This window comes from Eptatretus burgeri, chromosome 1 (assembly GCF_056783735.1).
Source record: "Eptatretus burgeri isolate ZD-2024b chromosome 1, Ebu_testis_v1, whole genome shotgun sequence".
NCBI classification, from domain to species: Eukaryota; Metazoa; Chordata; class Myxini; order Myxiniformes; family Myxinidae; genus Eptatretus; species Eptatretus burgeri.
This window is the reverse complement of record NC_140961.1, coordinates 115097529-115111072: the sequence shown is the minus strand read 5'-3', so window position 1 is coordinate 115111072 and position 13544 is coordinate 115097529. Positions and strand designations below refer to the sequence as shown.

General features: G+C 44.4%; 1 protein-coding gene across 1 annotated transcript in view; it reads left to right on the top strand.

The window, feature by feature from the left end:
- LOC147035231 (uncharacterized) overlaps positions 1–13544 on the top strand; it is a 326073-nt gene that overhangs the window by 224101 nt on the left and 88428 nt on the right. Inside the window, exons 22-26 of the mRNA XM_085895787.1 lie at positions 663–755; positions 928–1085; positions 8266–8451; positions 11266–11382; positions 12809–12947. Of these exons, the coding sequence (XP_085751913.1) occupies positions 663–755; positions 928–1085; positions 8266–8451; positions 11266–11382; positions 12809–12947 (693 nt within the window). The remainder of the gene's footprint in view (positions 1–662; positions 756–927; positions 1086–8265; positions 8452–11265; positions 11383–12808; positions 12948–13544) is intronic.

The following is a 13544-nucleotide window of genomic DNA, read 5'->3' as shown; positions in this document are numbered from 1 at the left end:
TATATATATATATATATATATATATATATATATATATATATATATATATATATATATATATATATATATATATATATATATGTGTATATATATATATATATGTGTATATATATATATATATGTGTATATATATATATATATATATATATATATATATATATATATATATATATATATATATATATATATATATATATATATATATATATATATATATATATACACACACATACACACACACACACACACACACACACACACACACACACACACACACACACACACACACACACACACACACACACACACACACACACATATGCAAGAAACAAAATTTGTCAATATTGTATGATGAGATGTTTTTTTGCATGGAGATTGCTGTGGTAAGCAAAGCGGTAGAACCCAGAGATGTTCTCAGAAGAGAAAATTTTGGGAAATGTTTTCGAACCACCACCATTACAGCTGTTACTGTGAAATATTCTGAACGTTTATGAATCATGATGGCTGTTTTTTTGTTTCACACAGAGCTGTTGCTTGAATTATTTTTGAAAGCTCCATTCTTTTGTCAGTATGTTGATTGTCTGAGAGAAGTACACATAACATTGTAAATACTAAAGTATGTGTTGGTTTTTTTTTTTTTCTTCCCCCTTCTTTTTTTCCAGGCGATGCAGTACATGGCTGAGAAGCTAGTGGGAACAAAGCTCAAAGGTCGGGTGGTGCTGGCTCTGGGTAATACCCTTTGGCTGGACCCTCTGGTGGGCAATCATTTCACCACTTAGTATAATTCAATGGTTTTTGCTCACAAGATAATAGGACTTTAAAAGGCACTCTAATGGTGTATCTTATTTGTCTATATCCTGCATATGATTTTTGCTGAAGAACCACAGGGAAATCTTTTGGGTTTTTTGTTTTATTTGTAATTTGCAGGTGTTCTTGAATGTACTTCCTGGCACGCGAATGCAAACGGTAGAGTTTTCAGCACGAGGCCTTCTCCTTACATCTGGCCTCGCTGTCCCTGCTCCTGAACATCTGACTCATCTTGCTTTGCTTTGCAAGCAGGCAGGTCTGCCAGGGCCATTCATCAGGTGAGTCAAGACTTCCATTAAAAAAAATTTAATCTCCCTTTTCAACCATTTCACTTACTTGCTTTTTATCTTGTTTGCTTGCAAAATAAGAAACTGTTCAAAACTACTATTTTCATAAACTGTTAATTTGTTTCAATAATTTTTTTATTAAGATAAAATCTTGTCAGATTTACTAATTGCTGTGGTTTATTTTCTTTTTTTCTTTTGAAATCTGCTTTGTAAATTATCAACTGTTAGGGTTTGTGGAGTGCAGTACAGACAGTTCCTGGTTTAGGAACACCTGGCTTCCGAACATCCGTTCATACAATCGTACTTTATAACCTTGTTTCGGTCATTTGAATGTTCGATGCGTTCACACCAACGTGGGTTTTTTTTTTTACATACCTCGCTGAGCGTTAAACACAGGAAATAGGACCTCGAGAGTTCATTATTATCAATTCATACTATAATTCACACCTCATTCATATGAGCTTTGCCCAACTCTCTTCCTTCGTTTCACATATCATTCCTCTCTCCACAGGGTTCATTCCTTTCCTACGAGAGACCTGCTTCACCATAAATCCCTCCAACTCATTACTGTAATGTCCGGGGTGCAGTGAGGCACGGAGCGAGTGTGAGCGTAGTCGTAACTCTGTTTATTGCATGCCCGGATGCACATTACTCTGAGCCTCCAGCAGGCGCGTACAGATATATGCATGCCTAAGCACGTGACTATTATCACAAATACTCCACGCCCCCCTATGCCCATACACCACACTCCTCCCTCCTAAAAGTATGATTATAAAATGGCAACATGATACAAATCCAATATCATTGACACTATGACACAAAAAGCAACTGGAGAAAAAGGACACTAATCATCCAAAATCCCCCCAAGTACCACGTCGCTTGATCCGCCCTAGGCGGACAGCGCCATCAAACGGCCCATGCTTCCACGCCTTCTGGCTAGGTCGAGGTGACACCCCAGGCGAACCTCCCCCTGCACCATCAAACACCCCCGGCCGACAAGCTTGCGCGTCCCCCTCAGACAGGACCAAAGTAGGTAAACACCCCGAGTCCATTAGCCCCGTGGGCGCCAGCACGCAGCACGTGGTGCGCATGTCGCTCGGCACGTCTGGCCTTGACGATATCAGGGGTGGGCGTGATGCTGAACAGCGAATCTGCCCCGGCTCCGCGCCAGCAATCCGAACCAGGCGATCTGCTTGCTCCATTACCTTTGCAGGTTCATCGGTGGCTGAACGTATCACATTTCCACACGGTAACGAAAACACATTAAGCACTGTCGGCGCAGATGTAGACTTCCCTTCACACCAAGCACGTTTCCACACCTCAACCAACGATCCTGCCTGCTCGCTCGTGACAGGATGACACAACACTTGAACAAACGATTCTGCCTGCCCGTTAGTGGCAGGATGGCACAACATCTTAACAAACGATGCTGCCTACTCATTTGTGGCAGGATGACACAACATTATAACAAACGATTCTGCCTGCTCTTATGTGGCAGGATGGCACAACATCTTAACAAACGATGCTGCCTGCTCATTTGTGGCAGGATGACACAACATTTTAACAAACGATTCTGTCTGCTTGTTTGTGGCAGGATGACACAACATTTTAACAAACGATTCTGCCTGCTCGTTTGTGGCAGGATGGCACAACATTTTAACAAACGATTCCGGCACGTCAGGATGACACAACACTTTAACAAACCGTTTAAGTTGTTGTACACCGCCGCGATGCACAAGATCATTACACACATCTGTGAGGAACGGCGGATCTTTGCCAGAACCCATTCTCTCGGATATGCTTTTATTATCAACGATCGGCCGCAGCCCCTGCAACGCAATGCCCGTCGAAGCACACTGCCAAAGCACACGCTCCGGACACTCAGCGAACGCATCGATCACCATCAAACACATTCCGCTCACGCGCGGCTTATCGGCATTTGCCTGCCCAGCAGCGCAATGCTTAACTACTCGTTCAATGTCTCTCCCCAACCCCGGCCACCATAACAACCTTGTGAACAACCATTGCTCGGTTGCGGAATGAACGGCCGAAGGCGCAGAGACGATGCAGACCGTGCTCGAGGCGATCACGTGCTGAACGATCGCCTGCACGACACAAGCGCGCGCCGGATCATGAGCCGCTCCCACCGTCGAAGGTTGCTCGCCCCAATCCCCCGTTGAAATCGCCTGAACGACACGGGCAAGTACTGTATCATGAGCCGACTCCACCGCGACCTGCTTGGCGGTGACCGGCCCGCCCTGGACCCGGCTCAGTGCAAATACATCAACCTGGTCGGCTGATTCAGACGAAGCTGGACCCTCCGCGCAACTAAAGCGCGAGAGACCATCACAGTCGGCATGCCCCCCCCCCCCCCCCCACCGTTGCTCCGGAACTGTATATCGTAGTTGTAGGAAGCAAGGAACACACACCAACTCTGCATCCGCGTGGCCTTTGCCCCCAGCAGGACCTCGCCCGCGAGCTCCAAGGGAGGCACCCCTCCCTCCTTCCTCAAAAGCTTTGCCTGCACCTCCTCGAGTTGTACAGGCTCGTTGCAAAACAAACCTTGATGCTTTTGAAAAACCTCCTCCGACTGATCCTCTAATTGGCTCGGCACGGGTCGCCCAAGGTGAATGCCTGGCACCGTCCAGTCTAGCCTGAGGCTAGTCAGCCAGTCTCGGCCCACGAGCGCTGGCCGCTCCCCTCGTACCACAAACAGCGAGAGCACGGCGCTTTGACCTCGGTGGGTCACAGATACGTCTGTCATTCCAAGTGGCGTAATCGCTTCGCTGGTGTACGTGTACAGCATGAGGATAGACCCGATAAGGTTGAGACCGTTGAGTCTACGAGCGGTCTGTTCGCCCATGATCGACACCGCGGCCCCGGTATCAATTTGAAAAACGATCGGAGTCTTGTTCACCTCGATCTCCACTGTCAATGGTCTTGTTACCATCGGACCAATTGAAAACAGGCTCATCATCGGCTGCAGGACCTGCTCCGGGTCATCTGGGTTTCCTCGTGCAGGTTGCAGGTCGTGTTCCGGGATGTGAAAGCGTACAGTACGTCATGTACAAAACCTTGCACAGGTTGCAGGTCTCGCCCGGGTGGTCGGGGTGGCCTCGCACAGGTTGCAGGTCTTGCCCCGGGTCATTGGGTTTGTCCCACGCCACGTGGACCTCTGGACCACCTGTGAGGCTCTGGCCGGCAATGGCTTGGACATCTCTCAGCGTCTGTTCGACGGCCGATGCCGTTGCGACTGCTGAATTGAACGTAATGTCCTTGTACTTCAGCCGTAGTATTGCCGAAACCATGTCCGAGTCTTGCAATCCAGCAATAAAACGATCTTTGAGCCTAACCTGCCGTTCACTCAATGTGAATTTGCAGGCGACGGTGAGATGTCTCACCCGCTGCGAAACTCGCAATGCGTTCCCCTGGGCTCCTTGCCAGGTGATCGAACTCGTACCGCGCGAGCTGCGATGATTTTCCCGGCGCCGTGTGCGTCTGGCAATCCAATTGCGCCGGAAACAACTCAGTCATTGCCGACGAAAACATGCACTTTGCCATGAGCGGTGATCCGATCCTAATCCGTCGTCGCCAACTGTAATGTCCGGAGTGCAGTGAGGCACGGAGCGAGTGTGGGCGTAGTCGTAACTCTGCTTATTGCGTGCCTGGATGTACATTACGCTGAGCCTCTAGCGGGCGCGTACAAATATATGCATGCCTAAGCACGTGACTATTATCACATATACTCCACGCCCCCTCAGCGCCCTATGCCCATACACCACAATTACCTTTCTTCATTCCTTATACTACACACATTTGATTTACTCCAATTTATTCTTGTTTTTTTTTATTTATAAAGTATATTTAATAGCGTTTTTATTGAAAAAATATGGTTTAATTTGTGTTTGGGAACCAATTCATCACTTATTACATGTATTTAAAGGGGATTTGTTGTTCTGGTTTATGAACATCCAACTTAAGAACACATTGTGTCTGCTCGTACTTTCTACTGCGGTGGTTCGGTTCCTAGCTTTGCCCGGACGCCAGGCGATCTTCCCGATCGAATGATGACCTAACGGTCGTCACAGTCTACATCATAATGATGGGTGCAGATCCAATGAAGCGCTCGCAAATTTCTCCAGGAACCGTTGCAGGGTGGGTTTTGAAACAGCTCTGGCATCTCCAGACCTGGTGGAAATGCACTACAACCATTTTATCTTCCAGTTAGATATGTCAATGCCAACTCTGCTATAGAGTTGGATCCCCGAAGATCAAGATTTTAAATTGTTAATATTGCTTGATGATTTTCACCATGTTGAATATCATTGAACATACAAGGTTTTCCAGGTCATAGCTCTAGGTGTGAGCACATAACATTGACGGACAAAACTATGAGCAGGAATGTTCTCATTTATTGTGGTGAAGATCATCACAAATTTTATACTTCATCATCCCTCGTAGCGTTAACATGAGTCTTCCCCAGCCCCATACTTTTTTTTTTGCTTGCTTGCTTATCTGCAATAGTGGTATGACCTTCAGTGTTTGGTGTGGCATTCTGCATTGACTTTTGCTGCTGCTACTAGCATGAGAGTCAAGATTGGACGTAAGCTTGCACGATAGATGGTGTAAACTTGCTTGATAGATGTAAACTTGGCAGCTCAACTCTTATGGGGAATTCACTCCATGCTGATGAAGTCAGTAAGCCACAAACTCATTCATGGATCAATTACCTTCTCAAGGGGTGGACTGGCATGGCTGAAACAACAGTTGGCTAATTTGCACTGTGATGGCAGAGGAGTAGCTAACAAACTGATTGTTTGCAGTGGGAGATTCTTTGTCTTTCAAAGAAGCAAATAAAAAGCTGGAAGTAGTTATTACCCCCGCCACCGAAGGTGGAAGGAGGTTATGTTTACACAGCTGGTTGCCTGTTTGTGCACAGGATATCTAAAAAAGTTGTGGATGGATTTGGATGAAATTTTGTGTACATGTTCCATGTGTGACAAGGATGAACTGATTAGATTTTGGTGAAGATCCAGACCTGGAACCGACTACTAGAATTTTTTAAGTGATTCTTCGCCATTGAGAGATCGGGCCAAAAATGATATGTCGCACGATATCTGAAAAAGTTGTCGACGGATTTGGGTGAAACTTGGTGGACAGGCTGGGTATGCGACCACGATGAATCACTTCAACTTTGGTGAAGATCCGAATCCGGATCTGGATACGAGAATTTTTCAAGTGATTCTTCACCATTGAGAGAAAAGGCCAAAACTGATATATAGCACGATATCTGAAAAAGTTGGACGGATTCGGATGAAACTTGGTGGACACGTTGGATGTGTGACAAGGATGAATTGTATGTGTTTTGGTGAAGATCCAAATCCGGATTCGAAAACTATTTAATTTTTCAAGTGATTCTTCACCATTGAGAGATTCGGCCAAAAACAATATGTAGCATGATATTTCAAAAATGTATTGGGTCCGATATGTTTTCGTGGATCAGGCATTGCGTGGCAGAGGTATGTGCTCTACCGAGTGCCCTTTGAGTTACAAATGAAATATCTTGCTTCTGTGAAGAAAAAAAAAAATCATAAACTGTGTCATGGATGCCTAATTAGGGAGGATGTGTTTATATTGGTCAGAACCCATGCATCACATGTTGGCATGATACAATGAGTCCGTGTGCGCGCCTGGGCCTGGAAAGGGGGACGGGTGTAAGGGGATTAATTAGACATTTCCTAATTTGTGATAGAACAGTCATCTGGTAATTATCCCACCACAATTAGTTATCACAATTGATAGTCTCGTATCGTTGTTTCTCTTTCCCAATATTGCTCTATTTTCATCTGCCTTCTGTGTCATGACATCTGTGTCATGTTATTTTCCTTATTATTATTGCCAATTATTATTACTGTTGATGATGATATGCTATATTATCATTGTTGTTATTTGAAGCGGTCTTGGGAAATGCTGAAGCTGCTATCTGCACACCTAAACATGACGTTTTTCCAAGGCGGAAACAGGAAATAAAACATACGAATTAGTCCTAATTTGTTGCAGTCAAGTCTAAAGGAACATAGGCTAAGTGAGTGCTTTATTTAATAAGACAAAATCCTCTTGTTACTCATGATAAAATTAAGGCCTCTAAAGCATCACTCGTAATACCCTCTCCCAGCACCACTGCAACAAGCATGACACAATACACGTTTTCGTGGAGAATTTGCGACAACTCTCCCACCCCACACCCTCCTTCTGCAAACCAAGTAGCTGAAACTTTTGTCTTGTGACCCTGAGCCCCCCTGGAAAGTTTGCTTGAGATTGGATGAGTACCAACTGAATGCATTGGCCACAGACATGCAGACAAACAGACAGACAACCAGACCAAATTGCGTATCTTCATACGAGTACATGTTCATTCATTCACTCTCATTCCTCCAACATTTTATTAATTGCATGCCTCATGTAATGGCGCACCTTAAGGCGATTCCCCACGTGTGACATTAAGAAGCTTGAGAGCCAGCACTCAGTTGGATCCTTGAGATCACGTGCTGTGGCCAGCAAAGAGTGTGGCTTAATGGAGTCTCGGCGATATCACATGCCAGTAGTTATTAAAGGGTCCGGCACGATCGCTTGTAGACGGTTCATCCGAGCGTTCAGCCAGGATGTTGTACAATCGGGAGAAGGAGTCTGCACCAATGTGTATCGGCCGGGGTTCTTCTGGTGCTCTCCACACTTTTTTTACTCGCAATCAGCTCGTCTCGCCGACAGTCCACACATCCTCTGTTGCTTGTGCTACTACGTGGCAGAGCATTACACCCAGCCCTCCACCTATGTGGCTTTTGTTTGTCCCACGTCCATGTTTTTCCTGAGTACTCTATCACCTGCAGTGAACCTTGCTGTTTGTCATCCATTTCTTATTTGAGTCGACTCGCTGCTTATGGAAGTACATGCTGTCCTTAAAATATATATATATATATATATATATATATAATTTTTTTTTGTGTGTGTGTGTGTGTATGTGTGTGTGTGAAAAGTAAGCCTTCAGATTTTTATTTAACCCTTAAATTCACATGTTGATACATTTGTTGGACCTTTTTACTGCTAATTAATGAGACCATGTTATCTAAGATGGAAGCTCTCTGCATCCTGTTAAATGTTTCTGTGGTTGCAGTGGTATGCAAAAAGAGTCTGTATCCAAGCCTGGATCTCCAACGACCCGAACTGAAATTGCCGACCAAGAAACAAAATGTCCTAAATATGAAGTTATTCAGGAAACCGGGCTGTCTTTGCCAGTGATTGTATCTGCTTTTGATTCTCCATTGCTGTTCTACATACAGAAGAAAGAGCTCCTGCCCAGGTCAGTAAAGATTTTTTGCTGGAAATTGGAGGCATGGTTATTTATTTATACCTATTATGTATAAATTGTACAGGTAAGGGATTGTCTGTGATATGAACCAAGCGTGCAGGTCTGATAGCCGATGTCATCACATGCACAATTATGTCTGACATTGATTGCATTCCTGGTAATGAGTTCCCCTGCAAGGAACTCCGACGCAGGAGGAGGTCATTAGCCCATCAAAGCCTGCACTATTATTCCCAACTTATGGTTGTTTATCCTTGCTCTCGCCTTTTTAAATGCTCAACATAAAGCAAGGAAGCAACTGGTACCTTTCTTAAAGTCTTTGATGTGACTTACCTGGAGTTTGAAGCACCAACCTCCCAGATTCAGAGGGGATGCTCAAACCATTCAGCCACTGAGGCTGGATGTGGTTATTTTGGTTGAAGTGAGGTTGAACACTAAGGTTGTGAAAGAATTGTTACGTGGAAGGAGGTGTGGGGAGGGGGGGGGCATCCATTGTGAGATTGTCTTTACAATAGTGTGGACTGTGATCACGTAACTTAGGTTGACACCCTGTAATAGCTATTTGTCAGAAGTAAGTTGTCTTGTAAAACATGCACTGAGGATGCAGTGAGCATCCATGAAATTGCAGATAGGATAAGATTGTTGTGGAAAACTTTCTGTGTAGGTGAGGCCAGGCGAGAGCCTATGAGCATAAAAGGTACGGGAAAGCACTACGTGCTTTAGAAGTGACAACATCATGGACTGTTTGGTGGTCGCCATAATGGCAGTCTGCTGTAGAACCCGAGAGAGGGGCAAAAGACTCTTTATTGGGACTGCCCCAGGCAAACAATGAGAGAGACTCCTTGTGCATGAGGGTGGTCCCATAGTTGATGAGGGCTGTGAGTTGGTGAATCGGTCCTAACAGTGAATCAGGTGTCAGTAAATCAGATGACAGTGAATCACATGACAGTGAAATCCGGTCCTTATCGTGGCAGGTAGTGTTGATCGTCACTGTACGCTCCCCCTTCACTGCAATGGTGGTCCCTCTCGGTATGTCGAAGATAAGGGGTGGCGGTGGGGGGGGGGAGGTCTGGTCGGCGTTCTCAACCCTGCCAAGGGGATATTCATGCTCCATCCATCCATCCATCTGTTGGGACCATACTCTGGCACAGAGCATTGTTGCTGCCGAAGCAGTCTCCTTGGCTATTGGACACAATCCTGGACGGGTCGCCTCTCTGACATAGGATACTTGAATGGCTCAATCATCCCAGCAAGCTGGTACTCATTTTGCCGACCTCGGAAGGATGACAGGCTGAGTCAACCCCACCTGGTATTAATTCAATGCCAGAGTGGAATTTTAACTCGGGACCCTTGGATCCCAAGCCCACCATCATAATCCTTAAGCCAACACCAGGCATAGATCCTACCAGCATGTAGACTATCTGATCAACTTGTGAAGGCAATTTCGAATATGTAAAGGGATACATATGCAAAGATCATCTCACCCGATGGAGAAACACAGCTTTTCAAAATTCTAGCCAGAGTACTCCAGGGAGACATCCTTGCCCCTTACCTGTTTGTCACAGTTCTTGATTACGCACTCACAAGCGTCATAAGAGGGAAGGAGGAATTGGGGTTCCAACTAGATACTAGAACAAACAAAAGTAGAAGAGTTAAACTGGAGGTTGTTACTGATCTTGACTTTATGGATGACATAACCTTATTGTCAGAAGAAATTGAGCAAGTGCAAGAACATCTCAAAAGAGTCTAAACAAGTGCCGGGAAGATAGGGCTAACAATTATTGCTAATATATCTAAGGTGATAGCATTCAACCAGTCGAGAGAGGTCTCGATCATATCAAATGCAATCACACATTCATGCTCCCGGCGAAGCTTAATGATGTCGGATTAGAAATACATAGTCTTATCAGCCGTGTCATCACGTAGATGTTGGGAGATGTGTGCGCGGTGACAAACTAACAGATCATGGTGTGCCATGGACCTGTGGGCCCACGATGGTCTGACCATGAAATCCCCTATGTCATCCTCCTTTGCGAAGCTCCTTGCCTTCAGCTTGAGAGCAATGTTGAGATGGCGTGACCCTCTGCTCTCTTCTCTCGGACCCAAGTGATGAGATTCCGCTCCAGCTGAGGCCACTTCGCCGACTTTCACCTCAGCGCCTCCTTCTTCCTTGGCATCTTCTCTCCCGTTGCCTTTCTTGTTCTCGAGCACCAGATGAGAGAATTGTCTACACCGAATCACCTCCCAGCTTCCCGGTTCCCAAACTCTTCTGCAGACTGGCAGACAGAGAGTTTCAAGGCTGTGGTGAATGAATGCCTTGACATCTTGATAGAGAGAATGGGTGATACTTGAAGATCGGTGGACTCGCTCTTACTTTGAACAGGCCCTGCACTGATACTTACAAGAGTTGTATGTTCAAAATAACATTGCTCATCACAAGAACAAGCTCATTAGATTTTGGTTCAGGTCCGGATGCAGGTTTGGCATAAAAGTGGGATACAAAGTATAAGCTGTTCAGCCTGGTGGAGTTATGTGCTCTACCAAGTGCCCTTCCAGTTCACACCATATTAATCATCTTTCTTTGGAATAGAAAAATATAACCTATCTTGTATTCCTGTTTATCTCTCTTCAGCTTTGATCAAACATTACATTATTACAAGAGTTGTTATTATAGGAATGACATCGCTCTTACTTTAGAACTATTTCATTTACATAGATAGGAAGTCTGTAAAATACTTGCAATTGGATCACAAAGATCCTGTACATTTTCACACTTACCTGGTTTGTTTATCACTTATCTATGTTCAGATTGGATGAGCTGCACGACAAGTTGAATGAGCTTGGAGGGGTTGAGATGAAGCAAGATGAAACGGTTTCACTTCAAAAGCAAGATTTGTGCCTCGCCCAATTTCCTTTGGACAAAAAGTATGAACGTGCATGCATCGGGGAAATGTGCACGGTTGTATATGAACTTGTATGGATGGTCTGGAAAGATACCTTCTGTGATGGAGAAATGTTTGACTCCTGAAAATTTGTGTGAACGATACAAAAGCTGTTTGTTTGTGGATGGGGGGGTTTGACTCAATTTGCCAAGCATCATTTCTGCTATCATTGTAAAATCATCTTGTTGTTGGATTTCATACAAGACCCATTGTGTTGTCATTAGGTCTTGCATTTCTCATTCGGTGAGACAAGAAGCATTGCATGATTTGACAATTTTTTTTCGAAAGAAGGCCCTATCCCAGTTTGGGATGGTCCACAAAGGTTTTGTTAAGTATGATTTTATGTCACAATGTCATTTGATTGTCTGGTTATCTTTTGACCAAATTGATACCCTCACCAGAGGAGAGGGTATTGCATTTGGGTCTGTCTGACTGTCTGTCAGCACATAATGTGTTAATGTAGGCCACAAACACTACCTAGTGAGAGCCAGTATTACACGTTATCTTTTTTTAATCGAGTGATACTTGCTGGCATACCCGGCATTGCCCGTTGCCGTTTTAATTCCTGCTCTTGTAACCTGGTGTTGGGTTAGTGGTTAGGGTGGTGGCTTGGGATCCTTGGGTCCTGAGATCAAGCCCTGTTGGCCGCTAAATTAACACCAAGGGGTTGATTCAGCCTGTCATCCTTCCGAGGTTGGTGAAATGAGCACCAGTGCAGCAGCCAAAAGGCTGCACATGAAAGGGAAGGGGTATTGACAGATTTATTAAATCTGGTATTGGTGTGGTGCAGGCACAATGGTCCGAAAGGCCTCCTCCTGCACCTTAAATCCTTGTTTGCCCTTTGAAGAAATAAAATTTTGAATTTTTTTTTTGTGATGGCCTAAAACAATCCCCTGCAACCACTAAGGAATGGGGTCAGGGATCATTTAATATTTCCTTTCACTGAGCAACAGAGGCGAAGGCTCCCCTGCACTCGCTGATGAACCTTTGAATGTTTGACAAAGATCTGTTCAGCCATCCGGGAAAAATGACCCCACACACACACACACACACACACACACACACACACACACACACACACACACACACACACACACACACACACACACACACACACACACACACACACACACACACACACACACACACACACACACACACACACACACACACACACACCTCTTGTAGTATAGATAGATCACAATTGGAATGTGAGTACATCTATAAACTATGTACCATGAAACCAAACAAGCACCACACAAAACAAGTCCTGACGATGGTCTGCAATCTCCGATTGCTCTTTCTGGTTTCCTGGGGATGTCGCAACACTTCAAAGCTTGCTGTATTCTCAGATATCTTCCAATTGCGTGGTTTTCTCATGTTTGTTCTTGCCTCCCTGTGCATACCAGGTGGTACAGAGGGAAGCTCATTGAACCAGTGAATGAGACAACTTGGGAGGTGTTGTTCTTGGATTATGGGGACACGACCAATGTTCCTTTGGTGCAGATCAAACCTTTGCCTTCACAATTTCTCAATCTTCCTTTTCAGGTACAAGCAAAAATGTTTAATAAATAAATGAAAAATATTGGGGTTCAAATCTTCATTCAACCTAACTTGAAATGATTGTATATGTCTCTATGCTAATGGGAGTATAGTTGCATATAGTTCACTTGTGTTAATCTGATTACCTAATAAAACAAACAGCATTTTCATTTACCTTGACTATATACAAAAAATGTTAAAAAATAGTCTTGTTAAAACAAATTTTATGTATATGAACTGCATTCTGCAGAAGTATGTTCTGCTGCACCCCTTGATCTGAAGTTTTTTTTTTTTTTTAACCTTGCCAAAGGAGAGGGAATTGCATTTGGATCCATTTGTTTGTCTGTTTGATCGTGTTTGTCTGCACAGAATGTGCTAACGTAGGCCACAAACGCTACTTAGTGGTATCCAGGAGTACATGTTCTCTTTTTTTTTCAACCAAGTATAGGTGACCCTTGAATAACATGGGGGGTGCGTTCCCACGGAACGCCGTGTTAGCCGTTAACGTGTTACAGGGCAAGATTTAATATGTAAAAATGTGGGCTATGTTCGAAATGGGGAAGATTTCAAACTTTTAAGATTGAAGACCGACATAAAAACCTC